This window comes from Miscanthus floridulus, chromosome 10 (genome assembly GCF_019320115.1).
Source record: "Miscanthus floridulus cultivar M001 chromosome 10, ASM1932011v1, whole genome shotgun sequence".
Taxonomy (NCBI): domain Eukaryota; kingdom Viridiplantae; phylum Streptophyta; class Magnoliopsida; order Poales; family Poaceae; genus Miscanthus; species Miscanthus floridulus.
The window spans coordinates 32466969-32494283 of record NC_089589.1 but is presented as its reverse complement, the minus strand read 5'-3'; the positions used below and the strand labels follow the sequence as shown (position 1 = coordinate 32494283).

At 47.8% G+C, this 27315-nt stretch overlaps 1 protein-coding gene across 1 annotated transcript; it reads left to right on the top strand.

Annotated features, from left to right (window-relative positions):
- The first annotated feature begins 23088 nt into the window (after nt 1–23088).
- Nucleotides 23089–23619, top strand: LOC136488362 (protein FAR1-RELATED SEQUENCE 5-like). Its single transcript, XM_066485322.1, has one exon. The coding sequence runs from the start codon at nt 23089–23091 to the stop codon at nt 23617–23619; it is 531 nt and encodes a 176-aa protein (XP_066341419.1).
- The last annotated feature ends 3696 nt before the right edge of the window (nt 23620–27315 follow it).

Genomic DNA, 27315 nt, shown 5'->3' with positions numbered 1-27315 from the left:
CTACTGTACAACCGTTACTCCGGTGATTTCTCCGTGATTCTATTTTCTACAAGTTGACTGCTGTTTCTGACCCTGGCACCACATGACCATGTCACCTACTATTAGGCTTAGGGACTAAGTGGGCACACTTCACCTTGCGGTGAATGTGCTTTTCAGGGGTACACCTAGGGACTGGCTGCCTGCTCGGCTAGTCTTCTATTATTCTTCTACTTTGGACCCTGGCACCACATGACTACGTCATCTACTATTAGGCTCGGGGACTAAGTGGGCACACTTCACCTTGCGGTGTGTGTGTGTTTGCTTAAATCTAGAAGACTCCGCACTTCTTGAAGTTGAAGAAGACTATCTCCTTTTCTCGTGGTCAGACTCTAAGTGGGAACACTTGGTCCACTACGAAGAAATTTTTTATTCTGAACTTGAGCTCCTTACACCCTTATAGCAAGTCATACTTGGGTTATGCTGCTCGGCAACTACTCACAACTGCTCGGCAACTCATCATGGTGGTCGGACCGTGAGTTTGACTGACGAAGCCTTACGGGGCACGACTTTGCTCGGCGCCTCCCGCAAGACACCTGGAAGATATCCTAAAGATACTACGAGATCTGTTAGGATACGTATGATCTCAAGATTCCTGTAATCTGTTATTACTTTCTGGTTATCTCTCAGATCTAACCAACTTATAACCCTGCTCCCCGGACTATATAAGGCGAGTAGGGACCCCCTCCAAACTCATGCAATATCATACGATAGCTAATACAAACCAACAGACCACAGGAGTAGGGTATTATGTCATACTGACGGCCTAAACCTGTCTAACTCATGTGTCTCTGTTGCCTTCTTGTTCTTGATCACACGCTTCTCTGCCGATCAATCTACCTTCGTGGGATACCCCTCGGAGGACTACTGATGATATTCTATCGACACGAGCACTCCGGAAGGAGTGCCGAGCACTCCAGCGATAGAGCCGAGCACTCCTGGGGCAGTGCCGAGCACTTTAGGAGGGATGCCGAGCACTCTAGGAGGAGTGTCGAGCACTCCTAGAGGGATGCCAAGCACACCAGGAGTGGTGCTGAGAGGTTCTGCAGTGGTGGCGACCACTCTAGGACGGGTATCGAGCACTCCTGTAGCGGAGCCAAGAGGTCTTGTAGTGGTGCCGACCAGTCCAAGATTGAGGCTGAGCACTCCTACAGTGGTGCCGAGCACTGTAGGAGTAGTGATGAGCTGTCTAGAAGTAGTGTCGAGCACTGCAACCAGTGTGTCGAGCAATCCAGGTGTTTTACCAAGCACTCCGGTAGAACAGGGAACTCCATCGATGCCGATCGAGTTCACCTCACCTCCAAGTGACATCACTGAGTTCGTGGATGCCTTCCACGAAGGTGAGGAGGTGCGGTTCCACAGGCTGGATGACATCATCGGCGGCACAGGGCCCTCAGGATTGGCTGGTCGGCTGCTCAATGAACAAGATCTACTATTCGTCAGCGCAGAGGAACCACCCACGTTCGCACTGGCCGAGCACGATGGAAAATGGCGATGAGCGATGCTAGAGGAGATGAAGGCGATCGAGGAAAATGAGACATGGCAGCTCATCGATCCACCTCCAGGATGTCGCCCATCGGCTGAAGTGGGTGTTCAAGGTCAAGCGGGACGAGCTCGACGCCATTGTCAAGCACAAGGCGTGCCTCATCACTCGAGGCTTTGTTTAGCGTGAGGGCATCGACTTTGAGGAAGTCTTTGCGCTAGTAGCACGCATGGAGTCCGTTTGTTTGCTACTAGCCTTGGCAGCAGCAAAGGACTGGCGCATCTATCACTTGGACGTTAAATTGGCCTTCCTCAATGGCAAACTGGTGGAAACGGTCTTCGTCAGGCAACCTCCAAGTTTCGCCGTCAAGGGAGAGGAGCACAGGGTGCTCTGACTACGCAAGGCGCTCTATAGGCTGCGGCAGGCCCCACGAGCATAAAACACTAAGCTTGACGCCACGCTGGGCGAGCTTGGGTTTCAGCGGTGCGCAACCGAGCACATGCTCTACACGCGGCGATGGGGGAAGGAGGAGCTCGTTGTCGGTGTGTATGTGGATGACTTGATCGTCACCGACGCGCGCATGGAGGACATCAACAGCTTCAAGCGCGAGATGGCGGCTTGTTTTCGCATGAGCGATCTCAGAACACTCTCCTACTACCTTGGCATCGAGGTGAGATAGGGGAAGGTGGAACTCACGCTCGGTCAGAGCGCGTATTCCTCGAAGCTGTTGGAACAGAGCGGCATGGCTGAGTGCAAGCCATGTGTGACTCCGATGGAGGAGCGGCTGAAGCTGACGAAGGCCAGCACCATGGTGAAGGTGGATGCAACACTCTACCGAAGCATCGTCGGTGGTCTGTGCTACCTAGTCCACACAAGGCCGGACATTGCGTTCACCGTGGGCTACGTTAGTCGCTTCATGGAGGATCCTCGAGAGGATCACTGGGCTACAGTGAAGCGGCTACTACGCTACATCAAGGGGACGGTGGATCAGGGGATCATCTTTCCCAAGACCGGTGGGAGTAGGCTGCAGGCACTATTCACCTAAACGGTCGTTTAGCCCGTTTAAACACTGTGTAAACTCTACACGGTGGTGCGCCGTTTCTGTTTAATCACCTGTTTAGCCCGTTTAATTGGCCGTTTAGCCCGTTTAATGGGACGTTTTGCCCGAATAATGGCTAAATGGTAGGTGACCGACTGTTTACCGTTTAGCGTTTAGGAAAACACTGGCTGCAGGTCACTGTGTTTAGCGATGTAGACATGGTGGGGGACATCGACGGACGACGGAGCACCTCAGGCATGCTCATCTTCGTCGGGTCGGCTCTAATTTCATGGCTATCGCTGAAATAGAAGGTGGTGGCGCTATGTACGTGCGAGGCAGAGTACGTAGCGGCGGCCACAGCGACGTGCCAAGTTGTGTGGCTACGCTGGCCGCTGGGTGAGCTGACCGGTGTGGAAGCTCACCCACCAGCACTGATGGTGGACAACCAGCCCGCCATCGCCCTCATGAAGAATCTGGTTCTGCACGACTAGAGCAAACACATTGAAGTGAAGTTCCACTTCCTCAGGGACCGTGTCGATGGAGGGCAGATCATCATCGAGTTCATCAAAACTGGTCGGCAACTCGCGGACGTCCTCACCAAGCCGCTCGGACGTCTTCGACTCATGGAGCTGAAGGAGATGATCGGCATGGAGGGGATACAAGGGATAGCAGTAGGATTAGGGGAAGAATTGTTAGATAATCTACTACTTCCTTGTGTGAACACATAGCAAGGGAAGGCGGCACCAAAAAGACTCCCTGATGTGGTACTGTAGCACTGTAGAGGCAGGCGTCGAACGGCTCACCTGCCGCACTGTAGCCACATGCAGGGACAAGCACAGAAGTTAGTCCAGCTATGTTATCTAGTCACTGTTGTAGCATAACAGCTATACTAGGACTAGACGGATAGAGTTGTATATATAGTTTGCCACTGCAACTCAACCAAGAGAGTTCAGACTTGCCATCTCCTATACAGGGCTCTGGTCAATGCTGGTGTCTGTATTGTGTGTGTATGCTTTGTTCTTCCATTTCTTCTACCTCTATCCATAGTGTGTGTGGTCGGACAGTCTTTGTCGTGCTCGACCGTGGTCAGCAAGACTATTGAGTGGTCGACTCACCTGAGCCGATGATTCTGTGGGCTAACATCATATACCAATCATCTGTATTGGCCTAGGAAGAAGGAACAAGGCATAGAAGCTCCCGAACACAGTGGAACACCCCATCAGCCACACGCCAGCCATGAGGGGCGGCGGCGTTATCCACGCAGCTCACGACGATGTTCGCTTCCATGGTGGGCCCCAAGCACGCTGTCTGGGCGCTATTCACCCTGCTCACAATGATGTTCGCTTCCACCATGGCCGCAAGCACGGTGTCCACGGGGGTGAAAAAGACCCGGCAGAACTACCCAAACAGAGTAGTGGAGACACGGCCAAATAATAATAACATCATCAAAATTCCCTCCCCACCAGGAAAAGAATCTAAGAGACAAGGTTTTTTTTGTCTCGTACCTCTCGATGAAGCGCCCGTGTTCCTCTTGAAAAGAGCTTGTCCGTCGCCACGCCGTGCGGACAGCAATATAGCACGCTCACTTCACAAACTTATAAATATATTTCCCTGCATTCCCTGTCCGCCTATCCGGCTGTCGGCCCATCGACAGATAGATAGCGCCTCTCTTCTTTCCGTGTCCTTTTATAGAATAGAGGTTTCATGTGGGGTCCATGATGGAATTCGTCGTCCAAAGGGGGGAAAGTGGAGACCGCAGCAATGTGAGTACATGCTACCCTCACAGGGAAAAAATACACATCGATCACAGGGAAAAAATACATATCGATCATATGGAAAAATACAATCCAACAGAGTAGGTAAACGGAGTACCTATTTTGCGTCCAAGGCGAGAGCGAACCCAAAACTATGTCATCTCCCTCCTAAGATCCAAATCTGTGCCGTCGCATATGTCGCGGCTGTGAGCGCGAGCGTGAGGTCGGGCGTGGATGCCGCTGCCGCTGCCAGAGGGGATGGCGGCCGCGAGCTTGAGCGCGAGCTCCGCCGGCCGTGGACACGAGCGTGGGCGCGAGCTCCGCTGAGCGGGGCTCTGCCGGCCACAAGCGCAAGCGTGAGCTCCGCCGGGCGTGGACGTGAGCGCGAGTGTGAGCTCTCCCTGCCGCGGGTGCGAGCTCCACCGGCCTCAGCCGCGAGCGCGGGCGCGAGCTCCGCCAAGCATGGCTCGAGTAGCCGTGACCACAAGCGCGAGCTTCATCGGGCGAGGACACGAGCGCGAGCGGTGTGGACTAAAATGGCAACACCGCTGGCGCGCATCCTGTGGAACTCCGGGACGCCCCGTCCGCTGCCGGTCATTTGGCAGAGCAGCCCCGGTGTACGAGGCAGATCGAGGCGGATCGAGGCACATTGAGGCATATGCGACGGCGTGCGGCCGGATCCCTCCTTCCTCGGCTAGATCCGGTTGGGGGTGGTGGTGCTTCCCTCCTTCCCCGGCCAGATCCGGCATGGAGGCGACCGAGGAGGAGGCCAGGGTGGAGGTGGGCGGCGCTCGGTGTGGCAGAACCGCCCGAAATAGCACGCTTACGGAGGTGCTTGTCTTCCACCAGACCCTAAGCACCTCGAAATCAAGCTACAGCGGGCGGTATCCATCGGGCACACCCCAAGGGAGAACCCGAAAGATCCACATTTTCCCCCAAGGATCTAATAATGAGAACGAGTTACAATACTTATCCATTTTATACATCAGAGTTTCTTAAAAGTACATTATTACAACACCAAATGTCAAAGTGCAGAATGATAAACAACGGAATTTAAAATAAACATCTACCGATAAGAACGAGGATCCGTCTGAGCCCATCAGAAGAATCCTCCACACAAGGGTACTTCTCATGCATCACCTACAACAGGGGTAAACAAACCCTGAGTACACAATGTACTCACAAGACTTATCCAACTAGTGGGAATAATTTTCTGACTCCAAGGAATATGATAAGCTTTATGGTTTGCTGGTTTCTTTTCGCTGAAAGCAATACTAAAAGTGAGTCCTTATTTATGTTATTATTATCAACCGTATTAAGATATTATCTATCCAGTCTATATAAGCACCTATTCTACTTTCAAGCAAGGGTTGAGCAATCAGTTCCATTTCTTCTCCTTTCAACTTTCAGTTCTTACTATGGTGCTAAACACGAGACAAGACGTACCGGAACGCCCGACGATTTGCGAATCAATGTGCCCAGCTGGGTGCCCCGAAAACACACACCCCGCTTGTACCCCAGGCACAAGCAGGACTAACCCATTGCCCTCCTATCCTGGGTGTCCAGGTCCCCATCCAAACATGGACTCCCAGCCCCCACTCCTGAGACCCGGACTCAATGCGGTGCAAGGACCTCCACCATCCCGCCTCCCATCAGTCGGTCCGGAAAGAGCCGGATCCATGATAAGAGAGCAACAAGTCTTCCCTGCGCCCATACCCAAGTATGCGCTCGGGACAATAAATCTGTGACTTGCCCACGATGCCTTATGCAACGACCGGTCCTTAATCGACTCAAACATGGAAAAAGTGTAACCGAGCTATGCCCTGTTGGCTGCAGGACACAACCCTTTACACCCTCCAATACCCAAACCATATCCCTACCCGGTCACCATTTACCTTTACCATTTTATCATGAGTGATCATGTTTATCACCTACTTGTGAGTAACGGCAGGTTACTCACGCTACCGATTTCCTGAGCATAGCAGCTATTCGACCTATACTAGTAGGACTCATAGGTAGATATTTTTATGCATGTAGTTTCATAAGATGACTGTAACGTAAATGCACATCATAGATATATTATCAGTGATCATTTAAAATAGGGGTTATGCACCGGAGCTTGCCTTGGGAAGGCGTCGGGTCAGTAAGGTCAGCACCAATAGGCTCTAGGGCTCCCTCCTACACGAGGATCTCCTCCTCGTACTCTTCGATCACCTCATCGTACTCCGGCTCATCGACGGGCATGAAGTCTACTGGCTCATGATCTACATGCATGAAATGATGATGCAATACTTAGGAACATAACAACAGCAACTCTTAAAATAAAGGTACATCGATTTAACTATTAAGCTAGTGCTACCGACCATGGTGCTAAGCTATCTATTGTTACCGATAACAAGTTTGAAATATGACATTCATTTTTATTATAGCAACTACATGTATTCTTACTCCTAATGCTGATTTACGCTATACCCGATAAAGCAAGGGTAATAGCTACTCTATTTAGCACCCTACTCTAGGACTACGAAATTTATAGCAAGTACATAATAATCTAGTGAGGTTACTGTAAAATTTTTATAGCTATAACTATCACCGATTTACCACAAAAATTCCTATAATTATTAATCTACATAATACTAAGCTCCTTAGTTTGAATTTACGAAACTACCATCGTCACGGCTAACTGTAACCTAACTGTACTAACCAGTAGATGGTAATTTTGCAAACCTAACAAAATTGGTTTTTACTATTTTTAGACCACTACACAATTTACTACAAATTACCAAAGTTCAGCTTGAAAACTAAATTGAAGAAGCCTTAACAAATTCGCTGGAAAATGAAACTACTTTCAATCTCGTGGCCCGCTAGCGCCGGCTCGGCCCAACTCGGCTCCCCGCCTACGCGCGCGCGAAGCCACTGGCACGGCCCAGCTAGGCGCAGCCCACGCTAGCCAGTGGCCCACGGGGAAGAAGACCCACGCGCGCGCCACAATATACACAAGAGCCCTCGGGCTCTCATTAAATGACAATGCAGTCTATTCCACTATTCACTCCTCTCACTGACTCTAGCACTTAACCCCTTCGTTTACTTCGAATTCACGTCGCGACGCCCCTGGCCAGACTTAACAGAGCCACGACCTCACCGGCCAAACACCGACGAGCACTGATCCCACCGGCACACACCAGCATCCCCACGAGCTTCCTCATGCCACGCGAAATGGATTGAGGAAACACGCCCAGCATGGCGTACCACGCAGGCATGGCCACATGCTACGGCGGTGACTGGCCGCGGTAGCCCGACGCCGGTGAAAACACCTATTTGCATGCCTCAATTACTACTCGGTGACCATCAATAGGCTACGTTGAACAAAGTAGCAGTCCTAATTGGTTCGCTACTACCTTCCAACACGTCGGCCACGAAAACGGCATCTACCGACATCCGCCGGGGACGACTACGCGCACCGGCGAACTCCTGCCCTAATCGAGTCAACCAGGTACTCTAGGAGTAAGAGGACCTCACCAGCGGTGTGACGGATGGACTGGGCGAAGGCACGAGACTTGGCAAGATGGTTGGCCACAAACATGGGGTGACGCTGGTTCCTAGCGAGCACAACGATGGCATCTCCGGTGACCCGCTGCCCTGTGCGACGAAACTACTACACGGTCGCGATAACCAAGTCAACTATTACTCAAGGCACAACCTAAATGAAACGGCGAAGCACCCCACGACGCTCTGGTCGTGCGCCCACTCTGGCGGCCATGGCGGACCGCCGTGAGGGAATTGCCCCGCCTCACCTAGCTGAAGGCTGAACGGAAGCCGGGACTGCTTCACTCCCACGCTAACTACTTGAGCTCGTCGAGGGCACTGTTAATTGGAAAATGGTGGAGTGGTTGAGGCCAATTGCATTGGCGTGCTTCTAAGGACTTATGGCGGCCAGCGGTGACATAATTCCAAAATTGGCGTCCTTCCCTTGTACCACTACCATAGTGACTGGTTTGGCGCGATGTTGTCCTTCCACTCGACCACCTCACGCCCACGATACACAAAAAGGGGGCAGCGCCTTGATTCGGTTGCTTAGCGTGGCTCGGCCAGCCGACGACCTTGCAGACGAAGTGACAAGCACCCCTGGGTGTGGCCTTGAGCGTAGGCATGAGAACACGACAAGCCGGATGAGCCCACGCGTGAGCATAGCCAACATCAACGGGAGTAGTACATAGACGGCAGTGCCAGACAGCACGCAAGGCGAGTGACGCGACGTGACCAGCAGCCATGGCGGACGCGCTAAAAGGGGAAGCAGAGCCGCCAGTCATGGCTGGGCCTAGCGCACGCGCGTCGTGTGCCAATGCCGACAGCAGGGGACCCAAGCTGACAGTGCCAGACCAACGTGTAGGTGCGCGCGCAGGCACGGCGGTGGTCGATTCGGAGACGTCCGCGACACGCCATCGCAATAGCGCAGCGCAGCTAGGGCAAAGGCAGCGGCCGGGACGGCCAGTGCAGCGGCCCATGCACGATGTGCTCGCATGAGCGCAGCAGTGGCGACGCGGCCGAGTCGAGAGTTCTCGCTGGCGACCAGCAGCGGCAGGAGCAATGCCAGGCAGAGGCGGTGATCGTGGCCGGCGCTGGCGTGACTGAACTATGTGACGTGCACGCTTTTTAAAGCTATTGCCAAACACTACCCGATGGTCCAAACGCCAAACCCATTCTTCTATACGCAAGAGGGTACGTAGGGCTATCGACCGAAGCCATGACATCGTGCCACTTCCTCAGCCGATCGCTCTACAAAAATTGCCAAACGTGGCTTCGTCGACCCAATTACAGACTTAATGCGAACCGAATAAACCTCGATGGTTCCGCGTCGAATTCAAATTCCGAGCTTCTTGATATACTAGCTAGCGAACCTTGTCCTCGACCGCACCTATTTCATCGTCGCCTACGAAGTATGCACTACGAACTTTATCACAGTTCGCATAAACGTTCTATAGCATTTTTGTTTGATAAAAAATTGATTAGAATACTAAACAATATTATGTGACATGAAACGTAACATTGGTTTCTTGTCTCATGTAAATGTTTCAAGTGCCACACATTGATTTATACTCTAGATTACACACATTCACTTACAAGTAAGATGCTCATGTAGTGTTTTAGCAAAAATTTAATAATGTAACACCAACGGTGTTACAAATCTACCCCCCAAAACAAAATCGCGACCCGAGATTTCGTGTGCCTAGTGTGAGAAAGAGATAGGAAACACATTTTTGGTGCAGCAACTAACTATCCAAACCGGCAAGAAGGTGGGGGTAATGCTGTAATAGGTAACTCTCTTATTCCCAGGTGGCTTCATCCTCTGAATGGTTTTGCCACTGCACCTTGTAGAACTTTACCACTCTGTTCCTGGTCACTCTCTCTTTCTCATCCAAGATTTTGATAGGATGCTCAACATAAGTCAAATCGAGCTAGAGGGGAAGCCCTTCAATTTACACAGCTTCATTCGGAACCCGCAAACATCTCTTCAATTGCGATACATGAAACACATTGTGTACCGCAGATAAAATACCCAGAAGCTGGAGACGATAAGCAACTGGGCCACACTACTCCAACACCTGATAAGGACCCACATATCGAGGAGCTAGCTTGCCATAGACACCAAATCGGTGCACCCCTCTCATAGGAGACACCTTGAGATACACATCTCCAGCTGCAAACTCCAAGGGCCTTCTTCGCTTATCGGCATAAACCTTCTATCGGCTCTGAGCTGCTTTCAAGTGACTCCGAATAATACTCACTCGGTCTCGAGCCTCTTTGATGAACTCAGGCCCAAAGTACCTGCGGTCTCCCACTTCAACCCAGTTGAGTGGTGTCCTACACTTTCTTTCGTATAGAGCTTCAAATGGTGCCATGCGAATGCTTTCCTAATAGCTATTATTGTAAGAAAATTCAGCTAACTTTAGGCATTCATCCCACTTCTCCGGAAAAGAAATGGCACAAGCTCTCAACATGTCTTCGAGCACCTGGTTCACCCTTTCTGTTTGGCCATCAGTCTGGGGGTGATAAGCTGAACTGCAGAGGAGACTAGTCCTAAGACACTCCTGGAGTTGCTCCTAGAAGTGAGAGACAAAAACTGATCCCGTATCAGAGATGGTAGTCAAAGGAACTCCGTGTAGGGTCACAATCTGATCAAAGTATATCTCCGCATACTTCCTGGCTGTATATGAAATCTTCACCAGAATAAAATGAGCAGACTTGGTGAGGCGGCCCACAATGACCCAGATAGAGTTATAACCATTGGTTGTGCGGGGTAAACCCACAATGAAATCCATGGAAATATCTTCCCATTTCCACACAGGAATGGGCAAAGGCTGCAAATATCCTAGAGTGCGCATATGATCTGCCTTAACTATACCACAAGTGTCACACTCCATGATGTGCTGGGTGATGTCCTGCTTCATGTTAGACCACCAGTACAAGTGGAGCATATCATGATACATCATGTTGCTGCCAGGATGAATAGACAGCTTTGAATGGTGGGCTTCATTCAAAATCTTCTTTTTTAGCTCTTCATTGGATGGAACCACCAGCCTATCCCTATATCTCACCACTCCATGCTCATCAACACTAAAGTGAGGGCCACGCCCTTCGGCCATCAATTTTCTGATGTGGGAAATTTCTTCGGGGTCTTCCTTTTGCTCCCGAATAATCTGCTCCAGCAATTCTGAGGTCAATGCAATGTGAGCCAACACTTCAGCATGGTCGAGAGACAAAGTTGTTTCCTCAACCTGATGTGACTTTCGGCTCAAAGCATCGGCCACTACATTGGCCTTTCCTAGGTGATAATGGACTTCCAAGTTATAATCCTTTATCAATTCTAACCATCTCCTCTGCCTCATGTTCAACTCAGACTGGGTGAAAATATACTTGAGGCTCTTGTGATCAGTGAAAAGATGTACTTTGTTACCCCACAGATAGTGCCTCCAAATCTTTAGAGAGTGGACTACAGCAGCCAGCTCTAAGTCATGAGTGGGGTAATTTACTTCGTGGTTCTTCAGTTGGCGCGAAGCATAAGCTATCACACGCCCATCTTGCATAAGCACACACCCCAACCCCATCTTCGAGGCATCACAATATACATCAAAGGGCCTATCAATATCTGGTTGGGCCAACACAGGAGCAGTGGTCAGGAATGTCTTTAGAGTTTGGAAAGCTTCTTCACAAGCTTGGCTCCAATCAAACTTAGCTTCTTTTTGGAGCAGCTTGGTCATTGGCTAGGCTATCTTGGAGAAATCAGGAATGAAACACCGATAGTATCCAGCTAGACCAAGGAACTAACAAATCTGGTGCTCAGACTTGGGAGACTTCCAATCCAATACATCTTGCACCTTGCTGGGATCTACTGATACGCCATCAGGTGTCAACACATGCCCCAAAAACTGCACTCGATCTAACCAAATTTCGCACTTGCTGAATTTAGCATACAGCTTGTGCTCCCTTAGTCAAGCCAGTACTATCCGAAGGTGTTGGGCATGCTCTTCATCATTCTTGGAATAGATCAGGATGTCATCAATGAAAACTACCGCAAACTTATTTAGCTCCGGCATGAAAACTGAATTCATCAGGTACATGAAGAAGGTAGGAGCATTGGTAAGACCAAAAGACATCACTAGGTACTCATACAGCCCATACCTAGTAGAGAAAGTTGTCTTTGGTATATCATGTGGCCTGATCTTGATCTGATGATAGCCTGATCGGAGATCAATCTTTGAGAACACCTTGGCACCGACCAGCTAGTCGAACAAAGTATCTTTGCAGGGCAAAGGATACTTTTTCTTAACTGTCACCGCATTAAGGGGGCAGTAATCCACACACATCCGCAGAGTACCATCCTTCTTCTTCACGAAAATAGCTAGGCAACCCCATGGTGAAGAACTAGGACGAATGAAACCTTTGTCCATCAACTCTTCTAGCTGCTTCTTCATTTTTTCTAGTTCCCTTGGAGCCATGTTGTACGGGCGTCTAGAGATAGGGGCAGTACCAGACTCTAGCTCAATGGAGAATTCTACCTCTTTGTACGGTGGCAAACCAGGAAGATCTTCAGGGAAAACATCTGGGAACTCACATACCACAAGAATGGAGGTGAGATTAGGAGAGGCTTCAGCATGGGCAGCAACAGGTAAGACTGGATCTGAGGGTACACTAAGAGACATCATATCCTCAGAAGAAGGAAGCCGTAACTCCACACTCCTCCGCTTCATATCTAATACTACCACATACACCCACAACCAGTTCATTCCAAGAATAGCATCAATGCCTTGCCCCGGCATTACCATGAACTATATGCAGTAAGTGTGGGTGGCTAATACCAAGCTTACTATATCCATTTGGGCATTGATGAACATTTATGACCCCACAGTACGGATCTTATAGGCATAAGACATAGCCATAAGTGGTAAGTTGTGTCGCTCTACAAACCCCATGCTCATAAAGGAATGCGATGCACCAGAATTGAACAACACATAAGCTGGATGGGAGTCGATGGTAAACATACCAGCCATCACCGGCTCCTGCTGCAGAATCTGCTCAGCATCTATGAAATGCACATGATCGGATCTGCTGGGCACTTTCTTCTTGATTATGGTCCTCTTGACAAGCCTGGAGTTCGCTAACGATTGAGCGGGCTGAGCTGGCTGGTTCTGGGGACAAGCTCGGGCATAGTGGCCATCTTTGCCACACTTGAAGCAAGCACCTGACTTGTTCCCAAACCCCTAACGAGGTGGGACCTGCTGTCCCTGAGACTACTGGAGCTGCACCTACTGCGGGGGTGCACAGTACTGTGTGGAGGATGTTTCGGAAGTCTGCTAGGGCAACCGGAATGAAGGCCCACCTGATGACTGATAGGGGCCCCGTCGGACAACCTGTATCTTCTGAATGTGAGGGTGGCTAGAAGATCCCATAGCCACCCGCTTCCTCTTTCACTCAGCCTAGGACTCTCACTGAAAACACTCCATGGCAATGGCGGCGTTCATCAGCGCCCCGAAGGTCTGATAGTTCACCTTGTACAGCTTCTCCTAAAGTATGGGAGAGAGACCGCAAAAGAAACGGTCCTTCTTCTTGTCGCTAGTGTACACATGAATACCAGCATACTGGGCCAAGTGATTGAACTTATTCACATAGTCCATCACTGTCATGCTCCCCTGGCGTAGCTCTAGGAACTCCGTCACCTTCCGGTTGATGACGCCAGCAGGGATAAAGAACTCTCAGAATGCGGTGGTGAACTCCTGCTAGGTTGCCAGATGATCAGGCTACTCCATGGCATGGAAGGTGTCTCACCATGCGCTTGCGGACCCTAGAAGCTGCTGCGCTGCAAAGCGCACCTTCTGCTCATTGGCCACGTCGAGCAGCAGAAACTTCTGCTCCAGAATGCGAAGCCAGTGCTCCAAATCTAGGGGCTCATCAAACGAGGTGAAGGTGGGTGGGTGAGTCTTGAGGAAGTCCTAGTAAGAGGACGGTCCCTCAGGACGGCGGGCACCACCCCTGTTCCCACCATTTCCCCCGTGGCCTCCACTGGCGAGGCCCGCGACAGCTTGTGCCATTATGTCCATGGCATGAGCTGACTCTCAGCGAGTAGCCAACAACTCGGCCATCATCTCAGCATGGGTCATCGAAGGCACTGGTGGAGGAGGAGGAGCCAGAAGTGGAGCCCCAGGGCTCTCCCCGTTGGGCTCATGGGCCTGGCCAATCTCGTCGTGGCCCTCACCAAGACCGTGAGCCACCCCCGCACTGGTGCTCCCGCGTCCAGACCTTAGATTCATCTGTAAGAGATATGGACCATCCATTAGAACACCCTCCCGATCAGAATCAAGGGATTAGAGAAATGACAGAACATTTATTAAAGCATTCCGTTAGTTAGTCCTATCAATTTACTAATTCAATTATACGTGAAGGGGGATTTCAGTTGAAGTAAGATGCTATTATCATGATGCATACTTCGGCCTATGCGCTCACTCAAGCCAGAATATAGCGGCATTCGTTAAATTTATGGCACATCGCACACTCACTTCCCGTATACTAAGCACTTTCTTACGCAATGTAAGTCAGTGTACCTGCAGAAAACTGATTAGATAAAACCAGTGCCGCTATCCTAGATAGACCATATTGCTAGGGCTTATACTTATTTACCTAATATAATCGCATCCTACTTTTCGCAAAACTTTTGTTGGTCAATTTTTAAGTTTTGAAAAAGAGTGATGAACTCATAACCATTATTGGCTCTGGTACCAACTGTGGCAGAACCGCCTAAAATAGCACGCTTACGGAGGTGCTTGTCTTCCACTAGACCCTAAGCACCCTGTAAGCAAGCTACAGCGGGCGGTATCCATCGAGCACACCCCAAGGGAGAACCCGAAAGATCCACATTTTTGCCCAAGGATCCAATAATGAGAACGAGTTACAATACTTGTCCATTTCATACACCAGAGTTTCTTAAAAGTACATTATTACAACACCAAATGTCAAAGTGCGGAATGATAAACAGCGGAATTTAAAATAAACATATAGCGATAAGAACGAGGATCCGTCTGAGCCCACCAGAAGAATCCTCCACACAAGGGTACTTCTCATGCATCACCTGCAATAGGGGTAAATAAACCCTGAGTACACAATGTACTCACAAGACTTATCCGACTAGTGGGAATAATTTCCCGACTCCAAGGAATATGATAAGCTTTATGGTTTGCTAGTTTCTTTTAGCTGAAAGCAATACTAAAAGTGAGTCCTTATTTATGTTATTATTATCAGCCGTATTAAGTTATTATCTATCCAGTCTATGTAAGCACATGTTCTACTTTCAAGCAAGGGTTGAGCAATCAGTTCCATTTCTTCTCCTTTCAACTTTCAGTTCTTACTATGGTGCTAAACACGAGACAAGCCGTACCGGATCGCCCGGCGATTCACGAATCAATGTGCCCAGCTGGGTGCCCTGCTTATACCCAAGGCACAAGCAGGACTAACCCATTGCCCTCCAGTCCTGGGTGTCTAGGTCCCTATCCAAACTTGGACTCCCAGCCCCCACTCCTGAGTCCCAGACTAAGTGTGGTGCAAGGACCTCCACCATCCCGCCTCCCATCAGTCGGTCCAGAAAGAGCTAGATCCATGACAAGAGAACAACAAGTCTTCCCTGTGCCCATACCCAAGTATGCGCTCGGGACAATAAATCTATGACTTGCCCATGATGCCTTATGCAACGACCGGTTCTTAATCGACTCAGATAGGGAAAAAGTGTAACCGAGCTATGCCCTATTGGTCGCAGGACACAACCCTTTACACCCACCAATACCTAAACCATATCCCTGCCCGGTCACCATTTACCTTTACCATTTTATCATGAGTGATCATGTTTATCACCACTTGTAAGTAACGGCAGGTTACTCACGCTACCGATTTCCTAAGCATAGCAGCTATTCGACCTATACTAGTAGGACTCATAGGTAGATATTTTTATGCATGTAGTTTCATAAGATGCCTGTAACGTAAATGCACATCATAGATATATATTCAGTGATCATTTAAAATAGGGGTTATGCACCAGGGCTTGCCTTGGGCAGGCATCGGGTCAGTAAGGTCAGCACCAACAGGCTCTGGGGCTCCCTCCTGCATGAGGATCTCCTCCTCATACTCTTTGATCACCTCATCGTACTCCGGCTCACCGACGGGCACGAAGTCTACCGGCTCGTGATCTATATGCATGAAATGATGATGCAATGCTTAGGAACATAACAACAACAACTCTTAAAATAAAAGTACATCGATTTAACTATTAAGCTAGTGCTACCGACCATAGTGCTAAGTTATCTATTGTTACCGATAACAAGTTTGAAATATGACATTCATTATTATTATAGTAACTACAGGTATTCTTACTCCTAATGCTGATTTACTCTATACCTGATAAAGTAAGGGTAATAGCTACTCTATTTAGCACCCTACTCTAGTACTACAAAATTTACAGCAAGTACATAATAATCTAGTGAGGTTACTATAAAATTTTTATAGCTATAACTATCACCGATTTACCACAAAAATTCCTACAATTATTAATCTACATAATACTAATCTCCTTAGTTTGAATTTACGAAACTACCATCGCCATGGCTAACTATAACCTAACTGTACTAACTAGTAGATGGTAATTTTACAAACCTAACAAAATTGGTTTTACTATTTTTAGACCACTACACAATTTACTACAAATTACCAAAGTTCAGCTTGAAAACTAAATTGAATAAGCCATAACAAATTTGCTGGAAAAATGAAACTACTTTCAATCTCGCGGCCCGCTAGCGCCGGCTCCCCACCTGCGCGCGCGCGAAGCCACTAGCGCGGCCTAGCTAGGCGTGGCCCACGCTAGGCAGCGGCCCATGGGGAAGACGACCCACGCGTGCACCACAATATACAAAAGAGCGCTCGGGCTCTCATCAAATGACAACACAGTCTATTCCACTATTCAGTCCTCTCACTGACTCTAGCACTTAACCCCTTCGTTTACTTTGAATTCATGTCACGACGCCCCTGGCCGGACTTAACAGAGCCGCAACCTCACCGGTCAAATGCCGGTGAGCACCGACCCCGCCGTCACACACCAGCATCCCCACGAGCTTCGTCGTGCCACGCGAAATGGATTGAGGTAACACAGGCCCAGCATGGCATACCACGCAGGCACGGCCACATGCCGCGGCGGTGTCTGGCCACGGTAGCCCGACGCCGACGAAAACACCTATTCGCACGACTCAATTACTACTCGGTGACCATCAGTAGGCTATGTTGAACAAAGTAGCAGTCCTAATTGGTTCGCTACTACCTTCAAACTCGTCGGCCATGAAAACGGAATCTACCGACATCCGCCGGGGACGACTACGCGCACCGGCGAACTCCTGCCCTAATCGAGTCAACCAGGTACTCTAGGAGTAAGAGGACCTCACCAGCGGTGTGACGGACGGACTGGGCAAGACGGTTGGCCATGAACACGGGGTGACGTTGGTTCCCGGCGAGCACAGCGATGGCGTCTCCGGTGACCCGCTGCCTTGCCGATGAAACTACTGCACGATCGCGATAACCAAGTCAACTATTACTCAAGGCACAACCTAAATGAAACGGTGAAGCACCCCAGAACGCTCTGGCCGTGCGCCCGCTCTGGCGGCCATGCCGGACCGCCATGAGGGAAACACCCTGCCTCACCTGGCTGAAGGCCGAACGGAAGCCAGGACTGCTTCACTCCCACGCAAACGACTTGAGCTCGTCGAGGGCACGGTTAATTGGAAAACGGTGGAGTGGTTGAGGCCAATTGCATTGGCGTGCTTCTAAGGACTTATGGCGGCCGGCGGCGACATAATTCCAAAATTGGCGTCCTTCCCTTGTACCACCGCCACAGTGACCGGTTTGGCGCGACATTGTCCTTCCACTCGACCACCTCACGCCCACGATACACAGAAAAGGGGGCAGCGCCTTGATTCGGTTGCTTGGCATGGCTCGGCCGGCCGACGACCTTGTAGGCGAAGTGACAAGCGCCCCTTGGCGTGGCCTTGAGCATAGGTGTGAGAACATGACAAGCCGGATGAGCCCACGCACGAGCACAACCAACATCAACGGGAGCAGTACCTAGATAGCAGTGCTAGACAGCACGCAAGGTGAGTGACGCGACTCGACCAGCAGCCACGGTGGACACGCTAAAAGGGGAAGCAGAGCCACCAGTCATGGCCGGGCCTAGTGCACGCGCGTCATGTGCCAACGCCGACAGCAGGGGACCCAAGCCGATAGTGCCGGACCAACGCGCAGGTGCGCGCACGCAGTCGCGATGGCGGTCGGTTCGGAGACATCCGCGGCACACCAGCGCAACAGCGCAGCGCAGCCAGGGCAAAGGTAGCGGCTGGGATGGCTAGTGCAGCAGCCCACGCGTGACGTGCTCGCACGAGCGCAGCAGTGGCGATGCAGCCGAGTCGGCAGTTCTCGCTGGCGACAAGCAGCGGCAGCAGCAATGCCAGGCAGAGGCGATGACCGCAGCCGGCGCTAGCGTGACTGAACTTTGTGACGTGCACGCTTTTTAAAGCTGTTGCCAAACACTACCTGATGGTCCAAACGCCAAACCCATTCTTCTATACGCAAGAGGGTACGTAGGGCTATCGACCGAAGCCATGCCATCGTGCCACTTCCTAAGCCGATCACTCTACAAAAATTGCCAAACGTGGCTTCGTCGACCCAATTACAAACTTAACGTGAACCGAATAAACCTCGATGGTTCTGCGTCGAATTCAAATTCTGAGCTTCTTGATATACTAGCTAGCGAACCTCATCCTCGACCGCACCTATTTCATCATCGCATACGAAGTATGCACTACGAACTTTATCACAGTTCGCATAAACGTTCTATAGCATTTTTGTTCGATAAAAATTTGATTAGAATACTAAACAATATTATGTGACATGAAACGTAACATTGGTTTCTTGTCTCGTGTAAATGTTTCAAGTGCCGCACATTGATTTATACTCTAGATTACACACATTCACTTACAAGTAAGATGCTCATGTAGTGTTTTAGCAAAAATAGTACAATATAACACCGACGATGTTACAAATCTACCCCCCAAAACAAAATCTCGACTCGAGATTTCGTGTGCCTAGTGTGAGAAAGAGATAGGAAATACATTTTTGGCGCAGCAACTAACTATCCGAACTGGCAAGAAGGTGGGGGTAATGCTGTAATAGGTAACTCTCTTGTTCCCAGGTGGCTTCATCCTCTGAATGGTTTTGCTAGTGCACCTTGTAGAACTTTACCACTCTGTTCCTGGTCACTCTCTCTTTCTCATCCAAGATTTTGATAGGATGCTCAACATAAGTCAAATTTGGCTGGAGGGGAAGCCCTTCAATTTCCACAGCTTCGCTCGGAACCCGCAAACATCTCTTCAATTGCGATACATGAAACACATTGTGTACCGTAGATAAAATACTCGGAAGCTGGAGACGATAAGCAACTGGGCCACACTGCTCCAACACCTGATAAGGACCCACATATCGAGGAGCTAGCTTGCCATAGACACCAAATCGGTGCACCCCTCTCATAGGAGACACCTTGAGATACACATAATCTCCAGCTGCAAACTCCAAGGGCCTTCTTCGCTTATCGGCATAAGCCTTCTATCGGCTTTGAGCTGCTTTCAAGTGACTCCAAATAATACTCACTCGGTCTCGAGCCTCTTTGATGAACTCATGTCCAAAGTACATGCGGTCTCCCACTTCAACCCAGTTGAGTGGTGTCCTACACTTTCTTTCGTATAGAGCTTCAAATGGTGCCATGCGAATGCTTTCCTAATAGCTATTATTGTAAGAAAATTCAGCTAACTTTAGGCATTCATCCCACTTCTCCGGAAAAGAAATGGCACAAGCTCTCAACATGTCTTCGAGCACCTGGTTCACCCTTTCTGTTTGGCCATCAGTCTGGGGGTGATAAGCTGAACAACGGAGGAGACTAGTCCCAAGACACTCCTGGAGTTGCTCCCAGAAGCGAGACACAAAAACTGATCCCCTATCAGAGATGATAGTCAAAGGAACTCCGTGTAGGGTCACAATCCGATCAAAGTATATCTCCTTATACTTCCTGGCTATATATGAAATCTTCACCGGAATAAAATGAGCAGACTTGGTGAGGCGGCCCACAAAGACCCAGATAGAGTTATAACCATTGGTTGTGCGGGGTAAACCCATAATGAAATCTATGGAAATATCTTCCCATTTCCACACAGGAATGGGCAAAGGCTGCAAATATCCTGGAGTGCGCATATGATCTGCCTTAACTCTACCACAAGTGTCGCACTCCGTGACATGCCGGGTGATGTCCCGCTTCATGTTAGACCACCAGTACAAGTGGCGCAGATCATGATACATCTTGTTGTTGCCAGGATGAATAGACAGCTTTGAATGGTGGGCTTCATTCAAAATCTTCTTGTTTAGCTCTTCATTGGATGGAACCACCAGCCTATCCCTATATCTCACCACTCCATGCTCATCAACACTAAAGTGAGGGCCACGCCCTTCGACCATCAATTTTCTGATGTGGGAAATTTCTTTGGGGTCTTCCTTTTGCCCCCGAATAATCTGCTCCAGCAATTTTGAGGTCAATGCAATGTGAGCCAACACTTCAGCATGGTCGAGAGACAAAGTTGTTTCCTCAACCTGATGTGACTTTCGGCTCAAAGCATCGGCCACTACATTGGCCTTTCCTGGGTGATAATGGACTTCCAAGTTATAATCATTTATCAATTCTAACCATCTCCTCTGCCTCATGTTCAACTCGGACTGGGTGAAAATATACTTGAGGCTCTTGTGCTTAGTGAAAAGATGTACTTTGTTACCCCACAGATAGTGCCTCCAAATCTTCAGAGAGTGGACTACAGCAGCCAGCTCTATGTCATGAGTGGGGTAATTTACTCTGTGCTTCTTCAGTTGGCGCGAAGCATAAGCTATCACACGCCCATCTTGCATAAGCACACACCCCAACCCCGTCTTCGAGGCATCACAATATACATCAAATGGCCTATCAATATCTGGTTGGGCCAACACAGGAGCAGTGTTAGGAATGTCTTCAGAGTTTGGAAAGCTTCTTCACAAGCTGGGCTCCAATCAAACTTAGCTTCTTTTTGGAGCAGCTTGTTCATTGACTGGGCTATCTTGGAGAAATCAGGAATGAAACGCCGATAGTATCCAGCTAGACCAAGGAACTGACGAATCTGGTGCACAGACTTGGGAGACTTCCATTCCAATACATCTTGCACCTTGCTGGGATCTACTGATACGCCATCAGGTGTCAACACATGCCCCCAAAAACTACACTCGATCTAACCAAAATTTGCACTTGCTGAATTTAGCATACAGCTTGTGCTCCCTTAGTAGAGCCAGGACTATCCGAAGGTGTTGGGCATGCTCTTCATCATTCTTGGAATAGATCAGGATGTAATCAATGAAAACTGCCACAAACTTATCCAGCTCTTACATGAAAACTGAATTCATCAGGTACATGAAGAGGGTAGGAGCATTGGTAAGACCAAAAGACATCACTAGGTACTCATACAACCCATACCTAGTAGAGAAATATGTCTTTGGTATATCATGTGGCCTGATCTTGATCTGATGATAGCCTGATAGGAGATCAATCTTTGAGAACACCTTGGCACTGGCCATCTTATCGAACAAAGTATCTATGCGGGGCAAAGGATACTTGTTCTTAACTGTCACCGCATTAAGTGGGCGGTAATCCACACACATCCACAGAGTACCATCCTTCTTCACGAAAATAGCCAGGCAACCCCATGGTGAAGAACTAGGACGGATGAAACCTTTGTCCATCAACTCTTCCAGCTTCTTCTTCATTTTTGCTAGTTCCCTTGGAGCCATGCGGTACGGGCGTCTAGAGATAGGGGCAGTACCAGGTTCTAACTCAATGGAAAATTCTACCTCTCTATCTGGTGGCAAACCAGGAAGATCTTCACGGAAAACATCTGGGAACTCACATACCACAGGAATGGAGGTGAGATCAGGAGAGGCTTTAGCATGGGCAGCAACAGGTAAGACTGGATCTGCAAAACAATTCGTGTACCAGGTGGCAGGAGAAACGCATCATCAAGGGAAGGAGTACCCATCAACATGCATGGCAACAAAACAGAGACAGACAGATGTCAATAGGTCATAGAAGGGCAGATTCGGTGGCGTGGGACGGCCCCCTCTCCAACTGTCCCATAAGCAAAAGCTTGATCGAACTCCTCCATTTTTGAGGGGAAAGAAGGAAGGAGGAAGGAGAAGGAAGAGATCAGAGGGGAAGAAGCAAGGACGACGGAAGAAGAACCAGAAAGCGTCATGTCCTGCTTACCAGAACTCTTGGTCGAAGTGGAGATGAAGTATTTGTTGGGCGACTTAACTTCTCATTGTATGAGTAATTTGTTGGGAGCAACAGATTAGGTGGAAACCAAGCTTATGTGCAAACTTTGGAAACCATCAATCTGGATCGCTGGATCTGCATCCGATGGCTTCAGATAGAGGTGGGCGCGTTTTGCAATTAAACGCCCGCAATTAGCACACTAGTTGCGTTGTTTTGCGAAAACCCCCCAGCGCAAACAGGAGCCTGGTCCGTCGTTCCGGCTGGTAGCGCGTCGATTCGCGCAAGAGCCGCGGATCGCGCGTCCTTCCATCTGGCCGCCGCCGGCGCATCTAGGTCCTTCCATGAGCTGACCCCTGCGTCGGCAAGAGGTTCTTCCGTCTGGCCGCCGGGAGCCGGGCACGCCGGGGACGCCATCGCGCTCGTCGGCAAGCGATCGGCCTCCACAAGCTGACCCCTGTGTGGATCGAGACGGTTGCGATTTGGAGTCCGCCGTGGAGTTCGTTGCTACATGAGTCCGGTCCTCCTGTTGGTACGTGAGTGTACCATGGATTCGTTCATGGTTGTTTTGATAGTGAGATGCTTGTAACCAATTTGTAACAGATTAGTCTGTAGGCGAAGGCACGTCAAGAGGCCGTGAGTCTGCGCCGCCGCTGCCATGGAATCCGGCACGCGTGACGTTCCCGCTGATGTTGTCGTCGCCGTTGATGCTATCATCATCGAAGATCCCATCTCCATCGAGGCTGCCGCCATGGATCATGTCGCTGATGCCGTTGGAGCAAGTGATCCCATTTCTGCAGATGAACTGGAACATCCTAGCACACCATGGTCAAGTTCCAAATAAAATTTGAAGCCAAGGATTGGAATGATCTTTGATACACTCACAGATGTGGAGGATTTCTACAAGTCATATGCACATGAAGCTGGTTTCTCTGTTCGTGTTGGTCAGCACAAGAAGCAAAATGACGAAATATTATTCAAGAGGTATTGTTGTTCAAGGGAAGGGTATAGAAAGGAGAACGTAACAAATGTTAGTGATGATTCTGGGAAGAAAAGAAAGTCACATAATATCATGGAAACCAGATGTGGTTGTGAGGCACATAGTGTCGTGAAGCTTGGCAGCGACAAGAAGTATCGAATAGCTTCAATGGTTGAGAAATACAGTCATGGTTTTGTGTCGCCAGATAAGAGGCATTTGCTAAGATCCAACCGTAATATCAGTGAGAGGGCAAAGAGTGCTTTGTTCAATTGTCATAAGGCTAGCATTGGCACCTCACAGGCATATCGACTTCTCCATGTCAGTGAGGGTGGGTTTCAGAATGTTGGGTGCACACTGATGGATTTGAAAAACTATTACCGTGATCTCAGAACCAAAATTAAGGATGCAGATGCATAAATGTTTGTGGCACAACTTGAGCGAAAGAAGGAAGTAAATCCAGCCTTCTTTTACGAGTTTATGGTGGATGAACAAGGACGACTTGTTCGTGTATTTTGGGCGGATGCTTTATGTAGGAAAAACTATAGTGTTTTCGGTGATGTGGTTTCGGTAGATGCAACATATACCACCAACCAGTATAACATGAAATTTGTGCCATTCACTAGTGTCAATCATCACTTGCAAAGTGTTTTCCTTGGGGCAGCATTCTTAGCAGATGAAAAGATCGAGTCATATGTATGGTTGTTTAACACCTTTCTTAAGGCTATGGGTGGAGTAGCACCTCATCTAATCACAACTGATGAAGATGCGAGCATGAAGGCTGCTATTGCTCAAATTCTACCGGATACAACTCGTAGATTTTGCATGTGGCATATCATGGATAAGGTGCCTGAGAAGGTCAGGCCCTCTATAAGAAAAGATGAAAAGTTTTGGGAAAGACTAAACAAGTGTGTTTGGGGGACCGAGAATTCAGATGATTTTGTGTCACAATGGAATTCTATCATAACAGATTATGAACTCATGGGAAATGATTGGTTTTCCACTAGGTTTGCCATTCGCGAGTCATGGATTCCAGTATATTTTTTGGACATACCTCTAGCAGGAATGCTTAGGACTACATCACGATCGGAGAGTGCAAATTCTTTTTTCAACCGTTTCATTCGTAGGAAGTTGACCTTTGTTGAGTTCTGGCTAAGGTTTGACACAGCTTTGGAGTGCCAGCGCCAAGAGGAGTTGAAAGCCGACAATGCAAGTCTACACACCACTCCTAAATTGATGACACCATGGACCATAGAGAAGCAATGTAGTGTGATATATACACATGAAGTTTTCACTAAATTTCAGGAACAAATCTTAGCTGCAAGAGACCATTGCATTATTCAAGGTATTTCAGAGAGTGAGGATCTAAAATGTTTCACCCTCAGCAGCCAAACTGGAAAAGACCGAGTTGTTCAAATGAACAAGTCAAACATGTTTGGTAGGTGTTCCTGTAAATTATATGAGTCTTATGGCATCCCATGTCATCATATCATACAAGTGCTTAGAGCTGAGAAGCAAAGTGAGATACCATCGTTATGTATTATGACGCGATGGGAGAAAAGATGTAAAAGGTGTGTACTTTATTTTTTCTCCTGTTTACCTATATTTTCTGTTTTGTACAATACTCTTGGTCGAAGTGGAGATGAAGTATTTGTTGGGCGACTTAACTTCTCATTGTATGAGTAATTTGTTGGGAGTAGTATATAATATATAGAAGAATGTACTCTTCTTTGTGCTTGTGCCAGATCCAGAACTGCTTACCCACCTGGCCACATGAAAATTTCGCTGATGAACAAGTTAACTGGCTGGCCCTCATCCAATCCAGCAAAACCATAAACTGAGTTTGCACTTACCTGCTGAAACGAAAACTTGCAGCCTCGTTACAAATTGCAGAGCAGGAATCCGCCATTTTGTTGCTGCCTGCTTCGCCGTGGCCGCATGCACCGAGCTTGCTTTCGAAAAACACAAAAGCACCTCAAAACTCAAGTTAACCTAGAGTTTTTCAAACTAAAGCTTGAAATGTGATGGCACGTTACCACGATAGGACGGAGAAGAATAGACAGCAGGCGTTGCAGATCTGGCATTGTTGCAGTTCATTCCTCTCCGACAAGCCGGAGGGCCGGCCTACACGCATCGTTATTGCTCCAGCTCCAGAGGCGTTGACGTGCGAGCGTCCAACGATGCAAGGCTAAGAGGCATACGTTGGCTATTTAAGCCAGGCTGCACAGAATCACAAAGTGGGCAACTTGTGGTGACTCACGCCTTTACATCATGACCCACTCGTCAGTTTTTATTTGTAAAAAAAATATATATATAATTCAAATGGACCTGGCCTGGCTTATCTCGGTAGTTGCGTACCAAACCAAACGCGGCCCACTGGGCTTTGGTTGATCCACACTACGCCAGATTCCTTCTGTAGGAACGGGGCATTTTTACTGTAGGGGCGGCTGGGGTTGGGGGCGCCCCTACAGTGGGCGTCCTCGGGCCCCAGCAGCCCAGCCGCCCCTACAGATGGAACTGTAGGGACGGCTGGTAACTTGAGCCGCCCCTACAGTTGGGGATGATCTGTAGGGGCGGCTCAATCACCAGCCGCCCCTGCTGTGCCCATTTGTCGTTTTTCAAAATTTCAAATTTAAAAGGTCAAATTTTGTCAAATGACAAGATGACTAAAATAAAAGTTATAGATATTAATGAGTTGAACAACTTTGGTATTCATCACTTTTTATGTTGAAATCATTTTGGATCTCAAATTTTGGTTCGAACTTGTTATTTTTTTAAATTTCAAATTTGAAAGGTTCAAATTTTGTCAAATGACAAGATGATCAAAATAAACGTTGTAGATCTTGATGAGTTGAACAACTTTTGTATTCATCACTTTTACATCTGAAATAATTTAGGGTTTGAAAATTTGGTTTGAACTTGTCAAATTTCAAATTTCAAATTTTAAAATGTGTAAAACATTGTCACATCCAAGTTTGATCAAACTTAAATGCTGAAGCATGATTTTAGAAATTTGTAGGAAAAAAAACATCACATTTGGAGTTAGCATGAGGGAGAACAACTAGTTACAAAGTTTACCCACAGATTAAAAAGAGAAATCATACTGTTCTAAATGATCCTTACATGATCATAGTGAACAGTGTGTTTTTTTTTAATCTGTGGGTCAACTTTATAACTAGTTTTTCTTCCTCATACTAACTCCAAATCTGATGATTTTTTTCGTAAAATTTTCTAAAATCATTCTCTATCAATTTATTTTGTTGATTTTGTCAATACATACATATGAAAAGTTTGAGCAATTTAAATTTTGAATTTTAAAAAAATGCAACTTCAGACAAGATTTTGGTACCCCAAATGATATCAGCTGAAAAAGTGATAAATACCAAAGTTGAATAACTTATCAAGATCTACAACTTTTGTATTGGTCATTTCTTCATATGACAAAGTGGTAATGACATTGTTCACAAATGTGACACATCTCTCGTAAGGTTTTATAAACTATATGAGACATGTGTAAGATTAGTGAACAATGTGTGCTAAGAATTTATCAAATGAAGAAATGACCAAAATAAAAGTTGCAGATATTCATGAATTGAACAACTTTTGTATTCATCACTTTTTATGTTGAAATCAATTTGGGTCTCAAATTTTTGTTTGAACTTGTCATTTTTCAAAATTTCAAATTTGAAAGGTTCAAATTTTGTCAAATGACAAGATGACTAAAATAAAAGTTGTAGATATTAATGAGTTGAACAACTTTGGTATTCATCACTTTTTATGTTGAAATCATTTTGGGTCTCAAATTTTGGTTCGAACTTGTCATTTTTTTTAAAATTTCAAATTTGAAAGGTTCAAATTTTGTCAAATGACAAGTTGATCAAAATAAACGTTGTAGATCTTGATGAGTTGAACAACTTTTGTATTCATCACTTTTACATCTGAAATAATTTAGGGTTTGAAAATTTGGTTTGAACTTGTCAAATTTTAAATTTCAAATTTTAAAATGTGTAAAACATTGTCACATCCAAGTTTGATCAAACTTAAATGCTGAAGCATGATTTTAGAACTTTTTAGGAAAAAAAACCATCACATTTGGAGTTAGCATGAGGGAGAACA

Bases quoted from the DNA above. Each gene is read 5' to 3' on its own strand.
- LOC136488362 (XM_066485322.1), top strand. From the start codon at position 23,089: ATGATCTTTGATACACTCACAGATGTGGAGGATTTCTACAAGTCATAT.